At 33.6% G+C, this 26705-nt stretch overlaps 1 protein-coding gene across 2 annotated transcripts in view; it reads right to left on the bottom strand.

Annotated features, from left to right (window-relative positions):
• LOC144453972 (transient receptor potential cation channel subfamily A member 1 homolog) overlaps positions 1 to 26705 on the bottom strand; it is a 45429-nt gene that overhangs the window by 7044 nt on the left and 11680 nt on the right. The window contains exons 3-24 of one of the 2 annotated variants that reach the window (XM_078145345.1): positions 22704 to 22872; positions 22141 to 22244; positions 19707 to 19739; positions 13893 to 14063; positions 12856 to 13074; positions 12264 to 12357; positions 11490 to 11685; positions 10658 to 10841; positions 10031 to 10138; positions 9080 to 9168; positions 8475 to 8621; positions 8164 to 8275; positions 7667 to 7803; positions 6551 to 6672; positions 5560 to 5691; positions 4629 to 4750; positions 3799 to 4116; positions 2920 to 3048; positions 2413 to 2521; positions 2022 to 2113; positions 1082 to 1306; positions 117 to 371 (exon numbers count right to left, since the gene is read on the bottom strand). In XM_078145345.1, the coding sequence (XP_078001471.1) occupies positions 117 to 371; positions 1082 to 1306; positions 2022 to 2113; positions 2413 to 2521; positions 2920 to 3048; positions 3799 to 4116; positions 4629 to 4750; positions 5560 to 5691; positions 6551 to 6672; positions 7667 to 7803; positions 8164 to 8275; positions 8475 to 8621; positions 9080 to 9168; positions 10031 to 10138; positions 10658 to 10841; positions 11490 to 11685; positions 12264 to 12357; positions 12856 to 13074; positions 13893 to 14063; positions 19707 to 19739; positions 22141 to 22244; positions 22704 to 22872 (3267 nt within the window). The remainder of the gene's footprint in view (positions 1 to 116; positions 372 to 1081; positions 1307 to 2021; positions 2114 to 2412; positions 2522 to 2919; positions 3049 to 3798; positions 4117 to 4628; positions 4751 to 5559; positions 5692 to 6550; positions 6673 to 7666; positions 7804 to 8163; positions 8276 to 8474; positions 8622 to 9079; positions 9169 to 10030; positions 10139 to 10657; positions 10842 to 11489; positions 11686 to 12263; positions 12358 to 12855; positions 13075 to 13892; positions 14064 to 19706; positions 19740 to 22140; positions 22245 to 22703; positions 22873 to 26705) is intronic. The other variant, XM_078145346.1, reaches the window with a different exon arrangement.

The raw sequence follows: 26705 nt of genomic DNA, 5'->3' as shown, positions 1-26705 counted from the left end.
GCCTCTGAAGTTTACTAAGTATTGGATATTGGTGCTTTATATATGACTTGATTGATTGATTGATTGATTGATTGATTGATTGATTGATTGATTGATTGGCTGATTGATAAACTCACCTTATCTGGTTTTAGAGCCTTGGCAATTGATGGTGCCGATATAGCACTGGTACCAACCATAGCATAGTAAATTCTTGTGATTGGATTCCGATACACATAGTTGGGTTCTATGGTTTCCTTTTTAATAATAAACCGACGTGTGATTAGCCGAGGTATAACTTGTTCAACATCTAGTGCCAATTCTACCTGCATGGCATATCTCTTTAATACTGCTTGTTCCTGTACTTCTTTGATGTCGTCTACAGCCAAACCAACCTGTGCATGACAAAATTTAGGTAAATATCCCCGTGTGTCTACATTATATATATTTTATGATATTTTGGGCAATTAGACATTATTCCCAAATATTTGTCTTCGTTCAGCCAAGGCAAATTCGAGTGACCTAAGGGGCCTTTGTCACTGAGTCGCTAGAATAGTGACAACCCTTAGGTCACGAGTATTTTCCAGCAGAATGAGGATAAATATTGGAGAATAACAGAATTATAGCACTGCCAGTAATATCAAAGAAAAATATATGAAAGTAATGGCATTTGGAACATTTTGACTCATATTTCAAACACAGCAGAACCAGTGACATAGACACACATTGTCGTGACATAGACATGTTTTCTCATGACATAGAACGACCTCCATATTTTTTGTTCAACTTGGCTCATGCATGGTATAATGGGGTGAACTCAGAAGTTGCTAAAGCTCAGTGGTCTTGCACTGCAATATCTTCTAGTGCACATATATTTTAGGATGTTCACTAACAATAGTCTAACACTAAAATTCAAAACTTCTTTTTCAAGCACATAATATATCTTGGTTTGATCTGTTCTCTTGTACCTATTTACTTCTCTTTCTGTCCATTAATGATTAGTAAAGCCATGGTGTTCTATGACTCTACCAATATGACATGGGGGTGTCCTAAGACTCTAACACTATAACAAATAGGGGTGCCCTAAGGTTGTTCTTTTACTTACCAGTAAATTCATGATGAGAATTGACATGATAATCACAAATACCACGAACAGAATGTACGTAACTTCACGATACCAGACCGTTGCTTCAAAGTACGCGTCAGATGTTATATCGGGAGTTTCTCCTTGAATGTATCCATCATCATGGAAGATGGAATCAAATTCAAATTCACCAATCATCATAACAAATGTCTTTATTAGAGCTTCTCCGGGATTAGAAAATGGTTCCTATGGTTACAAAAAATGGAAATAATAATTAACCAACGAGGTAAAACTAATTATTACATATTACGCACCTGCAAATAATTTACATTGTCTGTTAGCGCATACTATAAATATTTGCACTGTCATGCAGAATTGAAAACATTAGTGCATACATGTATGTAATTGAGTGTGTCAGCATTGCCTTTACACAATATAAAGTGAACACGATAATATTTTTATGAAATTTGATGTTTCAGATAAATAATAATAACAAAACTAGAGCACATGTAGTGGCAGTACATTTGTGGTGCTTGTCTTGTGGTGTGTTTTCTGCTGCACTTTCATTCATTTTGGAAGTACACAGTATGGACACAGAGACAGTACTGATTACGACAGACTGAGACTCATGCATCATGGGGGCTCTGTGAAATTACAACAATTTTGACAAGATGTTGTCAAAGTTGATAATATTGTTAAACAAAGTGACATGTATATGGTGGCTCTCATAACCTTTGTGTCAGGTTTGAATGACATTGACCATTGCATGCCAGAGATACGGTTGTATATGGACAGTCAGATGAATAGACAAACAGAAAACAGTGTAATTGAGGGGGGGGGGGGGGGGGGGTTAAAAATATGTAGATATGTATGCCCACACTATTCTATTAGAAAGGAATCTTAGCTTAAACCATAGACCCTCGTGGGTGGAGGATCTATGCTTAAACATAGCATAACCTACCTGATTCATGAGTAGAACATACAGTCCAAGTCCAAAGGCAACAATAAAGAGGAAGAAAACAACGAAGAATTTCAAGAAGGTACGCAGCACGTCTAAAATGAAGAAGAAAGAGAAAAACACTTTGAATGATAGGTCAGTACTCACAATTCAGTAACAGTGTAAGATGGAACTAGATGATAAATATTTCATCTTCACTGCTTGCTTGCTTACACACACACACACACACACACACACACACACACACACACACACACACACACACACACACACACACAGATATATACATCAGATGTCATCTAGCTGCACCCTAGCTGAAGCTAGTCAATAACTCTTTGCAATGACACAATATCATCTACACATTTGTGAGAGAGTAGAAATAAAATGGACTTACCGATAAACATGACAACATAAATACCAAGTCTTGGAAGTTTACGGATAAAAACGATCAGATTCATCCACGCCAAGAAAATACAGACAGCACCGCATTGCCATTGCCATGCCTACAATGAAGATATGGAGAGAAAGTAGTGTTAGCATCATAACAATAACATTCTAGTGATAATAGTGATAAGGAGCTCTATTGCTACAAGATTTGTGTATCATCAATGAAAGTTAAGTGGTAATTATATATGGATGAGAAATGGGTAATTATTTCAAATTTTCAAAGTTGTTTTATAATTGAAACATAATCTCTTCATAATCTCTCTCTCTCTCTCTCTCTCTCTCTCTCTCTCTCTCTCTCTCTCTCTCTCTCTCTCTCTCTCTCTCTCTCTCTCTCTCTCTCTCTCCCCCCTCTCTCTCTCTCTCCCCCTCCCTCTCTCTCTCACACACATAATACACACTAAAGGAATACACTCACTTATGCATAAAAGTTAAAATTAAATAAAAGTAAGCTAACCTTTCTCCATGCCCCCTGTGCTGATCCGTACAAGTCTAAAACCAGTAATAATGCTAAAATGTAAATACTCCATTCCATTAAATTTTCAAAGTCAAAGTAATTCAGCCTCTGGGTGATCATTTGGAATAACTGTAAGAGAATGACAAATGATATAGTTATCAACTTGTTGGCAAATGAGACACACCTAAAACTGTAATCATATCATTAACTAAATCTTTGTTCCTATTATTAACACTGTCCTATGACTTTCCTAGAAAAATCACAGAAATTATCGATATCAAAATCTACAATCCTTAGCTCAACACTCAGACAACGCAAGATCAACAGATGAACAGACATAGACATACAGAGACACCCCCCCCCCCCCACACACACACACACACCTTCCTTACAGAAGGGCAAACATGCCACCCTTTGGTTTGGGTATGCTGTTTAAACCCACTGGTCTAAAATGGTATATGAACATTTCAGCTGAAAGACTCAATAACATGTATCTTCTATACAGTTCTATACTGTCATTTCTCCCTATACTGCAAGTACAAAATATCAAAATAAGTTTTGGATTTCACCCAATCATAATGCATTGTAATATTGATATCACATGCATACTACTGTTCCAGATTAGTGCTACCAAAATCAACATGCTCTAATATAGGACATTTAGGATTAAAATAAGTCTGCTAAAATGATGTATGAGGGTTCATTGCATGAGTGACACACTGTAGACTGACTAAAGACTTGTGTGACTGTAGGGCCCAGACAAACATGGTTGGCAAAGGGTTACAACTTTACAATCTTTATGACTGAAGACTTACGTGTCTGTAGGACCCAGACAAACATGGTTGGCAAAGGGTTACAACTTTACAATCTCTAAATTACCTCTTTCAAAATGTTGAAACAGGCTAACCCGACAATAATCCATTTACATATGAATATCGCAGGATGTAATGATAATGTTGTCGGATCGGGATTCCCAAATTTATCTTCACCATTCAAGTACCAGACTTTTGATGTTCCATTCTGATACACATAATAAGGTGGTGGCATAAGAATGATGTACGCTGTCAGACAGGATAAGAAGACACAGTAGATGAACAGTGATGTATAGTACACCCATCGTCCGTATTTATTCCATTTATGGCGAAGTAGTGAGATGCACAGGGGATGGCCGAGTAATTCTTCTCTCTTTGAGTTTACCTGTGTTAGAAAGAACAGAGATACAGTAATTAATTTCAAGACTTGAAGTGCAACTATCTTTTCAATATGCTATTTTCTGGTAACACAATTTATTGCCATTTTTTGAAAGAAACATCATGTGAGGGCTCTCCGCAACTTTGGATGAACATTTTTTAGATGGAATGTCAACTACATGGCAACATGCGAAGCATCTATGTATACCTGTGAAAGAAATGGGAGTTTCTAGAAATCATTGAAGCCAAAGAAATCAGATCTGGGGAAGTGGCTGAGAAGTTATGCTATTAAACACTGTAAGGATAAAATCTTAATGCACGCCACAAAATTTATACATCGTCCAACTGAACAGCTCCTGCCAGAGAGCACCCCCTAGTGGTCAAACTGTGGTACCTTTTGTTTGTCAATAACTGCAAACTGTGAGCGTGTGATATATGAGATGTTCAGCTTCCTCTGCTTTGAAATTGATAGCACAACTATTTATAAAATGAACTATTTATAAAATGACAGGGCCATACCATTATCATAAGGGGGTGATTCTTCTTCAAGACTGCAGAGTCCTTTGAGTAGGGCTGTGCATTCTCCTTCAGTGTTCCATCATCTTCAAAAGCTTCAGATGCCGATGACAGGGCATCAGATGCTGAAACGAAGAGTTTTGGAAATATACAAACTTACAATATACGAATAAATCAGCAGATTGATAAATCTAGTAAAATGAGATCATTTCTACACATTATCTTTATATATATTCACAGTGTCTGGAACATTCAGTTTTGTTAACCATCACACAATGAAAATACTGAATTCACAAATTCACTATTCAGTACAGTGAGACTGTCTGTCAGCTAGTAAACCACTTTAGTGTAGGTATGAATCTAGATTTCGTTTTTTTAATTTTAACTGAGAATAGGTTGGAGTTTCTTGAGCAAAATAACAGCTAAAGTTTAGATTTTATTTCAGAAGTACATTCTATATTATATAAAGTCCATCTGGCCTAATAAAGAAAAAATTGTGTGGTTCCGATTACGCTTGATTCTATAATAGGTGGGGTATGGGTAGATTTTTTATGTTTACTCTATTTATTTATTTTTTTCATGTGTGAGTGTCTAATTCAGGTAGTTATGATTTCCGTTGTTTTCCATATAGTCTCTGTGTTATTGGTTTTCCCATCAGATGTACAGTCATTAACGGTTGGAAGAACAGTGTTATACTGTTTTTTTTAAGTTGATGTCAGTTTCCACATCCACTATTTCTGGCTAGACAATTTTCACATTTTTTTTCATTTTTTTCTCAAATATGTAAAAAAGAAAAGAAAAAAGGTTAGGATCGGCAGTGAAAAACTAGGTGGGGTCAGGTAACTGGAACCACACAATTGTTTTATTAGGTCTTACACTGACTCAAAACTAATTCTATAAGAATCTGTTAATCCTAAATACAACATGTACATACTTGTGTCTTCATGTCTCCAGTTACTAAACATATCGTCCATCAGTTCATATTCAAATGATATTCTGTATTCAGGATGTTCCACAGGCTTCTGGTTTGTCTTTGTACATCTATTCAGTACCTTCTCTGCAACCTCTGAAGAATTAGATAAGACGGTATTGGATTTAGAGCAAAGTTCATAATTGTTTATAACTACTGCACATTACATAGCCAGAACTGAAGTAATTTGTGCACCTTCCCAATAAAGTATGTAATCTGTACACACGGGGTGGTGGCAGATTGATGGAAGAACCACGGTGGTCATGCCCTAACTATTAAAAGAATACCCTTGATGTAACCATTAAAATGTAGTTTGTTGGAGTTTTTCCGCTTTTTACAGTTTTGTACAATAAATTCATCTATACCAATTCCTGACTGTAAATGTCATTCGTTAAATACAATCAGATTTCTAAACAAATGTGACATATAAGGTACCTAACCTTTGTGCCAAGTTTCAATCAAATTGACTCATGCATATAGAGCTAAAACAGGGAGTGTTAGCCAGAAGATTGTACATATACATTTAATGATCAATGTTGACCATTTGGTATGTTGAGGTTGTTGTTTTACTTGCTAGATAAGAACACTGTTATTGCTGAAAACATCAGGATTGTGACTAAAGTGAGAGTTGTGTTTACATTAATTCACCTTTTGTGATTCCCCTCAATAACAATCATGCTGGATTCAGCAGTAAAAGTGTTGTTATCATAATCAAGTAAAACAATAAAATAAACTTGCAAAATTATGTAAATATATATGCTACGCTGACTGTTTTAACTGTAAATATAACCAATGGAAAGAAATAGACTGACAGAATACTGTAACTATAACCTAATGACTTCTTCTGAGAGACATATACCATAGTTGATTATTAAAATGGTGAGGTTGCTGCAAGGCAAAATAAACCTTCTCCCAAGGTGACCATAAATTAAATGTGACTATCCATTTGTCCTACCTGGCATCTTCTTGATTAGCTTCCTCATGGGTGTATTATACATCCCAGTTGACTCATCTATTGATGCGTTCTCCATCGCCTTCTTCCAATTTGGATGATTTATGATTACTATGGCAACATCCCTGTGACAGAAAACGAATAAAAAATGTGATTTCTGTATCAAGGAAAGCTACTCAGTTGTTGATAATTGATACTGAGGATATTCATCATTTGACTTTTGACCGTCTGACAGGAATTAAGATAAAACCTAAACTAAGTTCATAGGTGAATGCCAATCCAGGAAATAAAGGCATTTCCATACACTTTGAGTTCAAGGGTCATTTCATGATTTAACATTACATAAATTCTGTACGACTGCCAATCAGAAACCTGAATTGAAACCCGTTTCACATCCATTGTCCAAGCAGTGGTCCACCATTGTATCATGGGATTTCGCAGACATGCATATGTATTAAATTCATAATAAATATTCATGACTATTTATCTGACTGTACTAAACACTTGGGGGTCATGAACAAAGACGGTTGGCATCTGAACATGATCAAACACATTCTAAATTTACTATATATTACAAGAATGAATGTTCATAGACTTTGGGTTCATACTTAGTAATGACATTTCTACTCAAAGAGTCAAAATATTTCTTGGAAGTGAATCCCTGACAATGCTGATGAGAAGTCGGCGAAAATTTGGGATTAGCTTTCAAGAAATATTTGACTTTTATTTCCTGGCTTTGAAATTCCATTACTACATATTGATATATATATGAATGACATCGTATCATAGATGATGTACAGTATTGCATTGTATTGCATTGTATTGTATTGTATTGTATCGTATCATATCGTATTGTATTTTATCGTATCATATCATACTGTATCATATCATATCATATTGTATTGTATCATATCATATCGTATTGTATTGTATTGCATTGTATCATACAGTATCATATATCAAACTATACTGTATCATATCATATCACAATGCACCTGGTCAATTAACGTCAACTTTAAGGTCAAGACTAGTCTGTTTACGGTGTTGACTGCGATTTTCAATGCAATCAACACAGGCTAGGTCAAGGACATTTCCTACCGGAGAATTATGAACACTTACTTTCTATTAGCGTCAATTGCAAGGTCAAGGCAATTACTTCCTTTGTCGTCACAATGTGAAATGTTAGCGTTCCATTTCAGTAAGAGTTGTACAACTTCAACATGACCATTCTTACTGGCTAAATGTAATGGAGTGGTCTACAAACAAACAAATAATATAATGTATTACTAATAAAGTTTGAACTTGGCAACTCGTGATAAAAATTGTGTACTTGTTCATAAACTTACAGACTCAAATGACTTCCTGATTACATGATTTTCCGATGAAGAAAGAATTTCTTTAGAAGTGCATTGTTGTCATCCCCCCCCCCCCCACACACACACCTCTACATTGTACTATGGAGTATCTCAGTGGGTCCAGATTGGTGAGAGGTTGTAGCGACCTCCGTCTTTTTGTTTGTGTGACCTATAAACCCATCCCCGAACATTGTATAAATGTTGAAATGGAAGTCTAAAACCATTTGTATATTTTTGTACAATTTTTGTAAGTGTTATTACCTTTGCTTTGTCTGTTGGATCAACAGGTGAATCAGCCTCTAGTAAAGCCATTGCAGTTTTCAACCAGCCTTTAGCTGCAGCACAATCAAGTGGTGTCCACAAATTCAAGTTTCTGGAAAAATAAATCAGAGAAAAATGTGTTTCTTGTGTCTATTTACATATTAAGCATTAACAGTATGAATTAATAGCTATGCAAGAATTTCATGAATTTTTACCCAAACTGTGGCAATATGCAAAAGACTTTTACTTTATTTTCATTTTTTTAAAATCTGCACTTGTTTCCTAATTTTTAATTCACAAGAGACACTAACCTGGCACCAATATCAGCACCGATAGCTAGCAGAGCCTGCAGAGTTTTCACATGTCCTTCTAAGGCAGCCAAGTGAAGTGGTGTATTAGAGTTCTCATCTTCATCATTGATTATCATCCTTTTACGTTTCACCAACTCAGTAACTGTCCTGTAAATATTAAAACAATTATCAATTTACTAGTAACACACACACACACACACATACATACACACACACACACACACACACACACACATACACACACACACACACACATACAATGTACATACATACATACATACATACATACATACATACATACATACATACATACATACAATGTACACACATAATACATACATACATACATACATGCATGCATGCACGCATGCACGCACGCATGCACATACATACATACATACATACATACATACATACATACATACATACATACATACATACATACATACATACATACATACATACATACATACATACATACATACATACATACATACATACATATATGTATACATACACCTCTAGCTCTACAACACAAATACACACGTGCATTCCCCCACCCCATCTAGACACCCTATTCAAATAATCTTCACGTTGTTTTTTACCTTGTTTTACCATATTTAGCTGCCAAGTGGACAGGAGTTTGATCTTCTTCATTCTTAGCATCAATAACAGCTCCAGCTTCCAGCAGAGTCTAAATGTACATAAACAATTTAATAATCAATAAAGTATATGTATTCATGTTCTAGACTGTAAAACATTGGTATTACTAATTCTAAATGGTGGTTATGATATCTGTATGATATTGCCTTTTCAGAAAACACCTACCTATACCTATCATGTTTAAGGAAGAAATCCAAACAAGGAATTAAAATGTAGCTGGCACTTCAAGTAGAACTAGTTACAACTGTAACATTTTTTGAAATTATTTTGTGGAATATAATGACTTACTCATAATATCGTACATCCTGAACAGTATTGAATCACATGTGTACGCATCATATGGTTTAATAATATCCTATCCAAGTGATCTTAAGGTGTGCATCCAAAAATCAGCGCCACCAAAGTGATCAGAATTTTGACCTGTGGCTGTACTACTGTATAATTGATGCTAATTAACATATACAATGTCTAATTATTGTCTGAACAAATTTCTTTGATTGTATGGGTGTTTTTTTGATCGAAAAAAATACTCTTCTTAGAGCAAGTGCAGCTTATGGGCAGAAGGTATCTTAAAAGACCAAGTCCCTGACAATAACATTTTCAACACCTATATTTTATTCATAATCAAAACTGGGCATATTTTCCATCTATGTTTACAACTAACAAAAAGTTTGCTAATAGCAGCAAAGCAAAATACGATGAATCTATAAATGAATTATGTTTCTTTGACTAAATTATAATTTATAGATTGGTAATTTCTCGTCATAAATTTTGGTGCATTACTGAAAAACTTTGAGTAGGTTTATGCATTCATTTTTAACAGTAAGTATATAACTACATTTAACAGATAGAATCATTTGTATGTTGGATAGAAAATCCCTTGTTATTGTTACCTTGACGATGGCATGGTATCCCTTCTGTGAAGCGATATGTAGAGGAGTGTTGTCATAGCGATCTGAATTTTCCAAAAGTTCCTTAGCATTGGGATGTTCTAACAGGACCTATTTTGAATTGATACAAAATTGATATGCTTTGTATTGACTTTTGTATAATCAAAAATCCTCTCTCCTTCACAAACAAACAAACAAACCAGGTGTGATGTCAGGATATGTTTTATTTCTCTCTTCTCCGCATGCATCCATTTGTAATCAATTAGTATTGGTAGTTAAATTATACACAATGACATACATACATATATTCGTATGTATGTATGTACGTACGTAAGTATGTACGTATGTATGTACATACGTATGTATGTACTACGTATGTACGTACGTACGTACGTACGTATGTACGTACGTACATACATACATACATACTCACACATACACACACACATACATACACACACATAATTCAACACACACACACACACACACATACACACACACACACACACACACACACACACACACACACACATTCATGCATGCATGTATACACTAATTAGCCAGAAAACTCCAATTAACTACTGTAAGAACTTCAAACACTCTATAAATATAGAAACAAGTACTAGTTACCTTGAGTGCTTCCAGTCTGTCCTCCTCTGCACACCAGTAGAGAGATGACTTATCATTCTTGTCTTCTCTACTGATATCAGCACCATGGTCTAAAAGACATTTGATAGTTTCACTGTGTCCATAACATGCTGCAATCAGCAATGGTGTAAAGTTGTCTTGGTCACGACACTCAATCTTGGCATGCCTATCAATCAATCAATCACAACACATAAAATTTTTTAAAATCTGCAACTTATAAATAAACTGTTGTACCAATATGGGTAATCACAAGGTAAACTGTACAATGGTTGTAAACTGGACTTGTAACAAAGTAGCTTGATAGCCAAATTCTCTTATGGTCCCAGGCCTTGTAATAAACAGTAGTATATTAATAGTATTAAAAGCTTTGTAAAGCACAATATCATAGTGTGTGTTAGCATCAAGTAGTATATCTTACTAATACCACACCTCCTTTTGTGGTATAATGACTTGATATTTCATTATAATTTATACAACTGCATCCCATCTCTATTTTCACATACACCCTGGCACTCACTCAACACCAGGTAACTATGTTTGGTTGTCAGAGGAACAGTGGTTATTATAATTATATGGTTGTATTGTTGACTACTATTGTTACTGTATCTGTAATATGTTTACCAGAAGTTGCCTAGCAAGTTTCAACTTTCATATGTCACTTTCACCCAAGTTCAGCTCTATGCCCCTGGCCTCCATACTGATAAACGAAAGTGAATGAAAAAATGCACTCTATCTCACTTAGCAAGTTTTTATCAAATAACATGAATTCACAAGGTAATTCCGTCAAAAGGAAGACAACAAACAGAAAACTTACATGTCTAGGAGGTATTCAACCACCTGCCATCTATTAAATGCACATGCTCTGTGTAAGGGAGTAGCCTGGCTCTCATCCAATGCATTGATACGGGCATTATGTTCCAACAATAATGTTACAATATCAATGTCACCCAGAGCTGCAGCTGAATGTAAGGGTGTACTGAAACTCTTCTTACTTGTGTTGACATCAGCCTCTGTAAAATAAGTAAATATGTCAATTACTAAGATCTGGATTGGTTGTAGCTATGGAGAGGGTCGTATATGTAACTATAGAGAAAGTCATCACCATGGAAATTAGATGTAACTATGAAGGTTATTCCTATGGTGATTGGTTGTAACTATGGGGGTCATAATGCTATGAAGATATGGAGATTGGTTGTAACTATGGAGGGTTATAACTATGGAGATGGGTTGTAACTATGGAGGTCATTACTATGGAGATGGGTGGTAACTATGGAGATTGGTTGTAACCATGGAAGGTTATGACTATGGCAATGGGGTGTAAGTACAGAGAGTGGTTGCAAGTATGGTGATTGACTGTAACTACATTGAGAAGGTCTGTAACTATGGAGATGGGGTATATAAAGTATTCTAACAAGTCATTTCAGCTACATTGTAGGATGTTATTACGCCTATGTCATCTATCATTCATGGTATAAAGTAACTCTTTTGGTAAAGGTTTACTATGAGGACTGCATTCATTAAATTCTAAAAAGTGTAACAACCCTCAAAACCCCAAAGTATTATCTGTACTTTCAAAGCTACGACTTACTCTTTTGTAGACACAATTTGACAACATCAATATGTCCATTATCAACAGCAAGATGTAGCGCTGTGTTATCTTCAACATCAGTATCTGTCACCATCTATGAAAAAATACCCAAAGGATTTCACAATTTGCATGTTAATAATGTCATCTATAAACTAATTTTCAATTTATCAAGTAATTTATACATCAACAACCTGAAAATGTATATGATTTTAAATGTACTAACATTTTCAAAATCAAGATGTCATCTACCAAATAATTTGCATATTCATGTCATTTATACAATAAATTATATATTAATAATATAATTACAAATCATTTGCATATCCATGTCATCAATATACTAATTTACATATTCATTATTTTATAATATTTGCATGTCACTTATGCAGTAATTTGCATATTCAGGATAAAAATAAATGCATTTGCATATCCATGATGTCATCTATATACTATTTTACATATCCATGTTGTTTTACAATTATTTACATAATCATAACAATTGCATAATTTGCATACTCATGATGTCATTGATACAATAATTTGCATATTTGAGTTGTCGTTCATATAACTTAGTTTAGAAATTCATAATTACCTGTGAAATTGTAACCCAGCCATCTTTACCATAGGCAGCTTGAAAGAGAAGTTCACATATCTTTAAGTGTCCTTCCATGGCTGCAAGATGAAGTGGGGTACCATCTTCTTCATCTGTACATCTGACATTAGCACCACCTCTAATCAAAGTCTCACACACATTAGGATGGCCATGAGTACATGCAAGATGAAGTGCTGTCATCTGCTGCTTGTCAACTGCCTGTTTTACGACACATAAAATACATATCAATCCTGGACGGTTGAAGATAAACATGTCTTTGTCTAAGACCAATGTTTCCAAAGCATTATACAAGGGTTTCCCAGGTATGTAGCTAATTCTAAATGTAGAGGGTATGATTAGAAAATTAGCATGAAACCTTAGTATGCAGGAGATCTTTGAATAGGCCCAATAATGGATATACATGTACTGTGGTTGAAACAAGAATTGTTAAAACACAAATTCCTGAAAATGTAGCCGGCAAAAAATTGAACAGTAGTCGGCTTATTTTGCCGGCTACCAGCCTTTATCTACATCCCTGTCCCCATCAAATATACAATGTATCATTATGGGTCTACATGTACATTTTTACATGTAGTATGTACATGTATGTATGAAAATGTAAATGTATGCTAATCTTAATAGATCTCTCTCTTCTGTTAGTACTGTTTCTGGGGGGATTCACAAACACTACAATGTTGCATGTTTACAAATTTTGAAAGGAATCAGTCTGAATTTACTCATAAAAAGTGTTTGTTTTAATTAATATGCACAGATTCTAACACTGGGATAATGGTTTGTTTTCATTCACTTACACAATGTACAAATGTAATCAATCTATTTTGAAAATATAAGATAAAGTGAGGTTGGGAACTACTTCACTGAAAGTTTATCTAAGACATCAGTGAAAACAAAGCAGGGTCTGGGCAAGTTGTCTAAAGTCACACTATTCTATGTTTAGCATACCCATCCTTCACAACCTGTAGAGGGCACTGTTCAATTCTGCACATCAAACAGATTTGTATAAATTGTAAACTCACCTCTATGTTGACAGCCTTGACCTCCAACAGTTCTCTACATGCTACATCATTGCCTCTCATTGCAGCAAAGTGTAATGGAGTTGATCCATAAATATCCACAGCATTGACATTAGCGCCTCTATGCACCAGAAAATGTATAACACTTTCCGATTCAGCATCTGGTCCATTAGGCTGTTCATAAGATAATCAAAACTATATAATATAACTTCTAAACTAAGATCATTTCTTTTCATACTAGAAATCCTCACTCAAGTATTTAACCACAGTCTTATTCAACACAAGTACACCTTTATTACCTACATTGTAGTGGTAACTATCGTTCTATAAATTCACTGATTGATTGATTGATTGATTGATTAATTGATTGATTGATTGAGATTGATTACCTAAGCCTGAAGATCAAAACTCAAACTGTGAGAGACAGACTTTTGACAAATAGAGCTTTAGCATAAACTAAGACAGTACAGGAGAAACTTAGACTTTATCACAGTCCTCGGAACTTCGCATAAATAGCTAATACTTGGGTTGTTTTGTATGTACCTGTATCTACTGCATAATTGTACTCGTACACTAGTATCTCAGTATCCCTATACTGTACGCCCTCATCGATTACATAGGGCTAACCTTTTGTTGACGTGTTAGGGCACACAGTACAGGGATACTTGGATACTAGTATATGAGTACAATTATGCAGTAGATACATGCAAAACAACCCAAGTTTTAGCTATTTATGCGAAGCTTCGAGGACTGTGAGAGAGTCTAAGGAGAAACTGTACTTTGGAGGCTGTGTGTCAACACAGCATGTTTTCACATTGCTAAGACCATAAAATATGTATGAATCATACAATAAATATTGTATATATTGCATTCAGACTATCAATAAATAAATCAATTTTATATTGACAGAAGGTAAATATGATTTGCCTAACATAAAGTCTCGAACTGAGTTGAATTAAAACCAGATGATTGAAGAGTTCAATAAAATCCATGATAAATAACATCTGGTAAATTTTCAGTCAAAAAAATGTTTTTGTGTGGAGTTTTCTCACAACCGTCTTAAGAATTTTCTCTATATTAAGTGTTGTGATTGTCAGTCCTCCACAAAAGACCTACATTTCGTGTGTTTGGTTCAAACATAAACAGATGTATATTTGCAATGCTTATCAAAACTTGTCATCATTTTAGACTGAGAAAACACTTAAACAATTTAACATATATGTACATACAAAAACGGACTAAATATATTTGTACACAAATATACAAACATGCATAAATCCATAAACAACACAATATACAGAAACACAGAAAACAACATACACAAACACACAACATAACACATCTACATATGTTGGTTGAAATACATGGTGTGAAACAAATGCATGCTATTAGTGGAAAGATGTGAAATGCATACATGTATGTTGCCATAGAGACAGGATGAAGATAGATAACAAGCAAACAAGATATTAAGTAGACATTAATAGATTTTGTTTAAGATTTAGGATAAAAAAATCCAAACCTTACAATACAAATAATAGTTTTTAATAAGGATAATGTATTTTAAAAGTTTTTTTTTTTTAATATGTCCAGTCAAAAACAACGTCATGAATTCAAAGATATACAAATGTACCATGAGTGTGTTTTACTTTTCTTTCAGTTCACTGAATTTCTGACACCTTTCAAGTAATGTAAAATAAAGTAATAGCCAAAATTACACCCTTTTCTCCACCCTAAAACTCCACAAAAAAAACAAAACCTGTTATGCGTACAGCACTTTACTCATAATCCAAGTAATGTTTGTTATTTTTATGAAGTGCCTAAAGGTCTTTCCTATAGGAAGTTACAAGGACTTGTTACAATAACCATCCTACGCCTACACTGTACATATACAATGTAAGTTGAATCATCATAGGACATAAGATGTACTTGTGGGATGATTTCACGTTTTTCAACACAGGTTAATATTCAAACATCACAACAGTTAATATAATGCAAAATTGTGCACGGATCCATCACATTCAATTTCTGTGTATGTGTACATGTACAAAACATGCGAATGTGTTGTGTGTGTGCATGCACTTATTCATATGTGTGTATATGTTCGATTACGTTTTATAAAATATAATTGTCACCAAGCGAAAGAGATAACATTTACATCATTTTAAGTTTAAAGATACATCCCACAAAAAATATCTAGTCAAGTGATACCTGCATACTCTAAGAGACGAAATATGAAATGAGAGGTGACCACAACATTCCAATCAAGACAGGTGAGTGTGTCAATATTATTAAAGTCAGAGTCACACTTGATTAATTGAATCTTGTTAGTGTTCAGTTCACACTAAAATAAACAAACACTTACTGAAACCACAGCTGTAGTTGGTGGATTTTTCAAAGGGGGTAACCTAGCAGGAGGTTTACCAGGCAAACCTTCCTATATATGGTTATCATGCAAGTAAAAAGTGGAATTACAAAATGTCATATTTACTGGGGCAGGAAGTAGAAGATAGGGGTGGGGTGGGGGTAAACTAATTATAAGTCATGTGTTTCCAATCAAAGTATGAATGATGAAATACCACAACATATTGATACATTACTGAACTTGTCCTGATACATTGATGTAAATTTAGCTATAGTAAAGTCACAACATTGTCTACACAGCAGCAAAATTGAGTAACAATTTGCTTTAATATCATAATGCTGCTCAGTGGGCATGAAATTATTCACTGTTGCAAATAAACCCTGTCTCTTGGATGAACAATAGCTACATGTAGTAATGTCTAGCGACAACGTTGTCTCGGTAACTGTAAGAGGCACCAAATTTGAAATTTGTTACGATTAAAGTTATCAGTAATGACAATGTACTATTGCAGCACTTCTCTGATCTGACACTAACAAATTTTATATAAAGACACAAATCGTCTTTAAAAATGTATCAATATGTCGCAGTAGTTCATCATTTATACTTTGATTGGAAGCACTGTATCAAATTATCTTATTATTTTCATTACATAGTTTATTATTTCTGTAATAATTAGTTCTTGTATAGAAAAAATTTCTGTTCATTATTCCTAAACTCGTGGCAAAAAAAATTACCCAGTCAACTGAATCAAAGAGAAATATTATTACTGCCAGTAGAAGAAGATTGCTTTTAAAACTGACGTGTACTGTTATCAAGAACAGATAACCCAATGCCCACTACTCTACAAGGCTCTGGAGAGATGAAATTATAAATTCTATGTACAGTGCTGATCAAATATACTCTATGTTATCTGCAACATTTGTAATCATAATTTATGTATTACATTATATAATAACAATTACACTGAATAGAGACCACTTTGTACATCTCAGACACAGCTACAAAATGTAATTTCCTGTCAGAACACTTTCATCTTGATTATTAATATATTCACTTAATAAAGGTAAATTATTTTTTCAGCAAATTTCCAAATGAAAGATGAAACTTCCAGTCGTTTTCATGAATTTAATGTTTCATGCTTTTTGAGGTCAAAAATGTGCAATGTAATTGTCGATTAAGACCAATATATTGCCAACATTTGTCTATGATTGCCAGTCCTCTCTAAGTCTAATTTACAACTGTAGAACTGGACCAATTTCCGAGGTTTACCCAGCTTTACTGATTGGATATATATATCCGATATCTACATGTATTGCACAACTTAAATCTGAACATTTCACCTTAATACCCTTAGTGGCAGTATACATTATATAAACCCTTAGAGAGATAGAGAGATGTGTTACTACATGTAGTAAAAGGTCATGACATTATTTAGATCTATGTCAGGAAACTCAATTGTTTACTTGGACACGTAGTGGCAAGGCTATGGCATACAAGCTGTAATCCAGAAGCTATCTGTGGCTTATATTGATTTTCCACAGATAACCTCTAGACTGCTCTAGCAGCAACTGAACCATTTTTTGAAACTGTACATCCTCAGTATATTGCACACCATGAGGTGTTACGTATTGAATGTCAATTCATTGGTAAACTTTGCAGCTTTTACACATAACATGGTTAACGAAATCATAATAAATTTGTAAGTTACGGCACAGACCCTAAAATCAGTGCCAGAAGCATTGAATTTCCACACAACACATAATCATTCATGAGGTACATGTATGCTGTGATATACTAATAATATAGTACATGTATGTGAGGATCTCTGTGACTGGCCTAGCTTGTGCCTTGATATTGAATATTAAATTACTAGTAACACTACCATATACACATATACAATGTACAATGTAGGTATATCTAGGCAAGTCAAATCCAATCGAAACATGACTACAGATTCAAACTCAGGCTTTCACTCAAGATTTAACTCTAGTAATACTAGTATATGTAATGATGTACACTTCCAATCATGGATAAAATTGACCCCTAATTAACAGATACAATGTACAGTGTCTTTTATAAGTAAATTTAACCACTAAAACATTGGTCGCTTGATGAAAAAAATTTCCTAGTTGCAGCCAGTGCTGATTTAATATGGTATCCTTACATTAACGTGTACCATTTATCTGACATTTGAAGAAAGTAGTTCATTAATAAGTCATCATCATATATTATGCATGCAAATCATTCATATTCTGAAGACATTAAGTCACTTCTCGTTCTATGAAATATTAATAAGCATAATCTAATATACGAGATAGATCTGAATGTAAATATCATACCATTGTTCCTATAAAATATTTTATGTATAATTTATATACAGGTGGATCTATATATAAATATCATCTTTGAAAGTACAGAAAATGTAATATGTATGCCTGAAGGCTGTATGAAATATTGTATTAACCTAGCAACTAACACATGATATAAAAGATGGTCATGTGTTTTTTTAAGGTATAGGGGATGAATTATCTTCACGGTCTGTATGCTTGTATAAATTGAGATGTCATAAAAAAAACTTCATTTGTATGTCTGGAATGGTTGTATCACCAGAAGAAAAGTGTAAATGAAGTTGTAAAAAATATCAGGTCGAAGAAGAGTATACACCTTTGTATTTTACTGCTTTACATGTGTTTGCTTGTACCTTAAAATACATGTTTTTAAATTATCACTCCCCCAATACACAACACATTAAATTGAATATTATAGGTGGTAGGGATAAGATGGGAAAGGACAAGAAAGTTTGTAAATATGGGAAAGGAAGCAGGGAAGAGTTACTTGGAATGTGAGCTTATTAATGGAAGTTAATGGAAGGAAGATAGAACTTATCACACCAGCTTAATTACCACATATGTATTTACTAGTTTCCACACTTTTAACTCAGATAACACAATCTTAACCATTCAGCCACACACAGCTTATACTTGACATGACACACCATTTTACAAAATAAAATGTTATGTAAAACCACAATTTTGATATGTTGATGATGATGATGATTATAATGTGAGTAAGTTTTAATATTAAACATACTTAATATTCCTTTAAAATGTTTAATGATTCAAGTATTTAATATTAGCAACATGAATAAGTAAGTTTTTTTTCCTTAATCAAAATTCGTCATAGCAAAATGTAATGTTTTTTTGATGTTGCTACAATGTGTCTTGAAAATTTGAAGATGTTAGACTCATATTGTACTTGCAATGGTCACAATTTGATATTAAAATGTTCAAAATTTGATTACTTGGCAGAATTAGATATGCGCACACAATGTAAGCAATATATTTAATATGTTAATTTTTCTTAAGATTTTATTTAAACAGAAGCAGTTTTGCCATAGTGCAATTGAAAACTCAGCTGTGCTCGAAGAATGAATGAATGAATGAATATGTACCCACCGACTGAGCTTTAGCCTCAGATGATTGCTGTCGCTGTAAGAGGTCAAAGGTTAAATCATTGATCTTACCAATCTCCCAGTATCACTGAAATCACATCATTATTTCTCCAAATCTCAACAAATCATATGGTTTAATCTGATACAGCAATAATCTATACTTCAACAAAATCATGTAGTCTATATAAAACACTCTGAAATAATTATACATTAAGTAATTTGTATCATAATGGACTTTCTCACAAATCAATGCCAACCTTTCTAAATTATAAATGTTAAAATCTATAATACACGTATTTAGACTGCCTGGTCTCTACCTTTTAAATTTAATCAGCATTGGGAACTTTAAATGGCCGAAATTAAGTATAGCACTTAAAACTTGAGAATTTGAATAATTTCTTTGAACAAATTAGATAAGATAATGAGGTATGATCAATACTATTGAAACAAATGATGAATTTATACTTGATAATTGAATTTTTGAGGATCTTTGAGGAAGCGCCAGATGTTGTGACATAGATAGATCAGTCAATCACTGCACATCTGTTTTCATTATAATACTATATCATCAGAGTCTTCAAGTTTTAAGTCGTTAACATTATGCTCTTGTCAATTACACTGATAATATTCACAAATTCTCCCTAGAAATAATTATTTGTCCATTTATATATCACCGTTTATTAATTTGCATAATGAAATAATTTGCATAAGGTATAATTAAAAACAAATATCTGATGCAATTTAGACATGCTATGGTTGTGTTTATATAGTATAAATGATCAAATTAGAGATATTTTGATATTGATCGATGGAGGTATTTAATTGCTATCTAAGTCAACTATTAGTATTCAAATAAGTATGTCTTGGGCGTTATGGTGACACAATTAATTAAATGAGTTACCTCAGGGATGGATGACATTTATTAACCAGAACTCTAAGATGTCATGACACTGACAACTTCACTGAGTGTTATCATACATATAGCAGGTACATCCAATTATCTCAGCATTTTATTTCAAAATGTACACCAATGCTTAACTGTTTATACAATTTTGACACATCTTTTCCCACTCAATGTTGAAATTCCAAAATTATTTTTTTATTTTTTTTTATTCAAAAATTATTTTTTGCTTGATTATTTTGGTAATTGTTGTTTTAAATGAAAAATGCAAATTTTATCATATCACCTATGTCACCATATCTCCCTAATCAACTATTACATTACTATATAAAGATATCCCACTGTGCATATAATTATGACACAGCCAATTTGTTGAATTCATTATAAAAATATGACATTCTTGTTCTTTGTTGATATCAATTTGTGTCCTAATATCAAACACCATACGTGGTTTTCTGTCATTATTTTTTTTCAATACTGTTATTTACTATATCATAACCTTCCTCCTGGTAAAATCGTATTTGAATTTAAATGAAATAAAATGTTCATTTTCCATATTCATAAGAATTCCTCTACATTATACCTACATACATATACCTATATTTTGTTTATTATTAAAGAATAAATTAGGTTAATTAATTTATTCATAATGTCAAAGATTATGTTGCGCTTACAGTGATATATTGTTGGTCCATTTTTAAGATTTTAATTCATTCATTATTTGGAGGTTTGTGTATTGTTATGTCTTGTTTGTTCAACAGTTATCAATAATGAAGTAAATGGTTGGAAACAGACATCTGACACATGACATAACATAATAAACATATATGTAAACAATCATGTACATGTGGGTATTGTTGGAATGGGTTTCAGTTTGTTTACATGGTGGCATAACATTCTACATTTACATATTGGACATATTGATACAATACAATAACATGTGTACATACACTAGACATAATAACAGAATATTGATTTGACAAAAAATCTGATTGAGAGAATTTCGTTATTTGCTTTATTTGCTATATTTAATATCAAATTTAATTTGTTAACATTATAAGCTATTGTTTCCAATAAGGACATATGTGACATGTACAGAAGGTCAACCTGTAGACAAATATAGCATAAATTTAAATATTTTTAAATAAAGCAAATCAAGTAATTTTCTCGACAAGATTTCATCAAATCATAATTAATACATGTACATGTACATGACATTGGCACATTAATAGAACAACACATTTCCTTCCACAACAATATGCATGGACAAAACAATTAATTATCCCTGGGCCATTACTTGGAATACTGGAAAATTATCCCTGGGCCATTACTTGGAATACTGGAAAAATTGGGATTTGAACAAGGCCCCTGCAATGTCAGACAGTTATTTGTGAAGTACCAAATGATTTATGGAACATACTTTAATTGCAAAAATGAATCAAACTTCATTCACAACGAGTGCACAGTAAATCTTTTTCTATTAATTTCTTGGTGAACAGAGATATAAGAAAGAAATATACTTGTGATTTGTACTCACCTTGGCCAGTTCAACTTCTGATTTGACACCAGTAAGTCTTGATCTCTTAAAACGAGCTGACAAATGAAGTGGTGTAACTTCGTCATCACCCTTGTTGTGAATATCTGTAGTTTTAGGATGAGAAGAATAAAGGGAAATTTTACATGTACGATTTCTTGCATTGCAGTACAATACCGAAAACATTATGCAAAACAGCATACCTGCATGCAAATGATATGCAAATGAGGATACAATCGTTCCTTGTGCGTGTAATTGTGGGATCATACAGTGTGACTTTATATGGAAATTTGCTCTTTCGGATAAACATATGTACTAATAACAAAACACCATTCCAAGTGAGTTCTAGTGTGGGTAGTCAGGTATTCGCACTCGTGTTTGTAACTTGTTTTCTTTCACTCACTACGTTCACAAAAGTAAAGCCGCAGAAAACAATGCAAGCACTTGTGCAAATACCTTGAGTACAGTTACATACATGTACTTTCACTCTCGTATCGTTGGGTTCTGTGACAGTATACTATCTACCATACATTGTAATTTACATACAAATGTAAGATTTTACAAACCTGCACCATTATCCACAAGAAGTCTAACGATGTGATAGTGGTTATATCTTGCAGCTAAGTGAAGAGGACTCATCTTTTCATCATCATGCATGTTAATTCGTTTCTTTTTATTGGATGTGATGTTGGCCAAGAGACGCTTCATCAAGTCTACGTCACCATCTCTTGAAGCCTACATAAGAACAGAATAGAGAAATGTCACTGCCAGAAAAAGAAGTTTTCGATCATCTTTTATCAACCCTTTTTTCCTGAATCTAGATTATAAAACTTTTCCATGACTTCACATCTCATAATTTTTGGATTCAAAGAAACATGAAATTGAAACTCTATTTCACCTCTATTATTCTCACACTGGTCCACCATTGCATCATGGGACTTAACAGACATACATATTTATTAGATGCACATTGAATAGTCATGATTCCTAAGTGCTTATTACCTTTAGATAAATAATCTTGAATATTCAATGGGAATGTTACGTCAATACTTTTGACATTACCACATTATTTATACATTCTCTTCTAGTTTTACATCTGCAAAAATGTATTGCCTGTATACTCAAACACAAGATTATATTAAAATCAATTAACATTGCCTGCACATGTACTTTTATACATAGATGTCTCAAGAATGTTGTAGTTTGCTTCCACTAATAATAACACCACCCTAGGGCATACATTTTTTTTATACATGTAGGCTGACATTCTTCAGATTCCTAATAAGAAGCAAGCATACTACTGACAATTGAAAGCTAAGTGTAACTACATTTTATATATATCAAACCTCATATTTTTTTCACCATTTAGGAAAAAAATAAATCGTTTCTGGTCAGGACAATTTGCCTAAAGTGATGTGATTGTTTTTTTATTCTCAACAAACCTGTAACTCAATCTACTATTTGCATTGTATGGCAGTTACTATTCTATTCATTTAGTACTTTAGAGCAAGTGTGTTTGTGGGGCAGATGTCATTTGCTTGTTCATGATTGGCTCTGCAGTTGCCTTCACTTCATTTTTTGTGTTTCTCCCCCGGATATACAGACTGCATGGACTGGAGACACACACACACACACACACACACACACACACACACACACACACACACACACACACACACACACATCCACCCCCCATCCTCCCCCCCCCCCCCCTCCCCACACACACACACACAAACAAAGACCGACACGAGGGGATTTAAGTGATGGAATGCACATGCTGACCAGAAACAATTCTTTTTTTTTGGCCTTACATGAGATTGACAATTGGCATAGTATTATGTTTCGGTTGTAACCGAAACAGGAGAAGGTGATCATTAATTTCACTTTGAATAATAAGTTGTTTATCTCTGTTGTTATGGCAATGACCTTAGAAAAGGCTATTTGTATATCTATTGATTTTACATGCAGGTGACATACATCATTTTTAAATGTACATATGTGTTATATTTATGTACACTGTACATGATTCATTGAAAAACAAAACATACATGTACGTTGTATGTACCAAACACTAAAACACAATATTGTTTATTACAAATGTATGTGTTTAAGTATCTTCTGGAAATCACCTGATTCATAGCTGATAGGTACTCTATTTATCTGAATTATAATTGCCTATAATATGAACATTTTTCCTCAGTTCAAAGTTTTCATAGAAGTAATTGTGGCTAGAGTGACAGACAGTAACTTATCAGACAAGTTTTGACATGTGACATGTTCATACTTGTAGCATTGTTAACTCTGTAACATATACAAATACACTCACAAATGTAGGTCATTTCACAACACATACAAGTAAAAACGATTGTTAAATATCTTTAAATTTAAAATGTCAAGAAAACTCCTCCAATGCAATCAACTGTGCTAAAGACTCAACAGATTTTTCATAGCACTGGATCATGCATCAAAATATTAACATTGTACGTTTTGTAGTAAGAATAGGTTAATCAAGGTTTTATGGTTGCTCATTTCATAAACCACCTATTAGTGTTAATACATCACATCTGTTCACATTCACAAATGCTTTGTTATGTAATTTAGTACCAAAATTACACAATTGTACACATAATTCATAACAGTTTTGAAACCATTGACTTCTGTGAATACTGTACTCTCAAGTGATTTTTATAACATTAATTTGAATATCTGATTTGAACTCTAACAAATATATATTCAGTTCCATAGCTGTATCATGGTATGATCGATTTATAATAATTTCTAAACCACTGAATACTGTTTGTAATTACTCAGGTGTGATTTTTACAGTTAATATTTGAAATATCAAAAGCCAACATCTACTAGAATCAATTTGATTTTAATCAATTTTCTGTGGGGGAAAAATTTCAATGCAAACATTTACAATGAAGGTAATGGAAAATTACATGTTTGTTAATGCATACATGTACTACATGTAAATATGTCTATAAGTGTTTTGTTACAGTCTGTGAACCCTGGCAACAGAAGGTGGAAATTTGTAATACATGTACAGGTTTCCATTTCGCATACGATACAATGATACATGTAGGTGGGTATCCTGGAGACTCTGTTGTTGGTTTTCAAATCTAATGATCACAGAGGATTGCTACATTTGAAAGCCAAAGACAAGTCTTTGGCCTAATAAGTAAGTGGAGAACTCAGTAATCTAGAGGCTATCAGTGGCACTGAATGAAAAAAGATCTGGAGATTTTAAGCCTTGGATAACCTCTAGGTTACAAATGTAGGGAACCCACTGAACACCTGTGAAACAAAAGCAGAATCTACACTTTGTACTAACTGTACTTTACAAAAATGGTCTGTAACTCTTACCAAAGACTTTTAAGGTATTGACAAGGTGAATGACACACATGAATGCGTACACTTATAAATCATATAAAATTAAACAGTGTTCTAAATTACAACTACATGTACATTGTATCTGCTGATATGAGTCATGACTTCGTCTTTTGTTAAGGAGTGTAACTAAGGAAAATATAGACTAGTTTCCACAGTTTTGGTGGGCTTTAAAAGTGATGCTACATACACGAAAATGTATACAAGATTGTACAGCTGAGCATACATGTATGTATGTATACATTTGAGAAATCATCTCATACCAGAACATGATTTTAAATTCACACTGATACCATGCATACTACTGTAACCACACTGAAAACAGCTATAACATGTCACCTTGTAAAACAAACGCTTCACCAGTTTCCGTCGACGTAATTAATTCCACTCATCTTCTTTTCTTTCCATAGGATTCATAAGGATATTGATAGCAGGTTCATTTTTGAAACTCATGATTGGTTGTACAATTGAGTATCCCTCAAGATGTGTAAAATAAACTCTAAACTAGCTGGTTGTCGTCAGTTTTAGACTCTGACTGGTGATCACTGTTGTACGGATTGGTAACACCCCAATAGACTTAAAATAGCAAGGCTTGTGTACTTGTACTGGTAGATGGATTTATAGATGTGCCATGGAAATCAGTAATAAAGTTGTCAGTGTTTTTATTGCTACTTGCATTCCAGGTCTACCTTGGTGTTTTCACTGAATAATATGCACTCTAGTACTAAGGGCAGCCTTATTACATTTACTAGTATGTACATGGATGCACTGCAATCAACCATGCTCAGATAGTACATACATGTACTAAAGAACTATACATTTGTACATAAGGGCAGACCTAGTAATTTCTATGTTTCTCATTACCTGACTGTCACTACATTTGTATACATGTATATAAATTTATCAAAGTGTACTTTTTGTCAAAGTGAAATGAACTAATGTACCAACATTCACACATTAAAACATTGGCTTCAGTTGTCTGCATCTAGTTACAGTACATTTCAAGAATAGTTTACATTTCTTTTAGCAAGAAATGCTTTAAGTGTGTAGTACACAATTGTTATTCATTTCTGTATGACTACACCAAACAGAGACAGTGAACAGTAACCTGCAACATGCTGTACAGTGTACATCATGTTTTCATGACCACAGTATACAAAAATAGGATGTACTTTCCT

Source organism: Glandiceps talaboti, chromosome 3 (genome assembly GCF_964340395.1).
Source record: "Glandiceps talaboti chromosome 3, keGlaTala1.1, whole genome shotgun sequence".
In the NCBI taxonomy this organism is placed as follows: Eukaryota; Metazoa; Hemichordata; class Enteropneusta; family Spengelidae; genus Glandiceps; species Glandiceps talaboti.
This window is presented reverse-complemented; position numbering and strand designations above follow the sequence as displayed.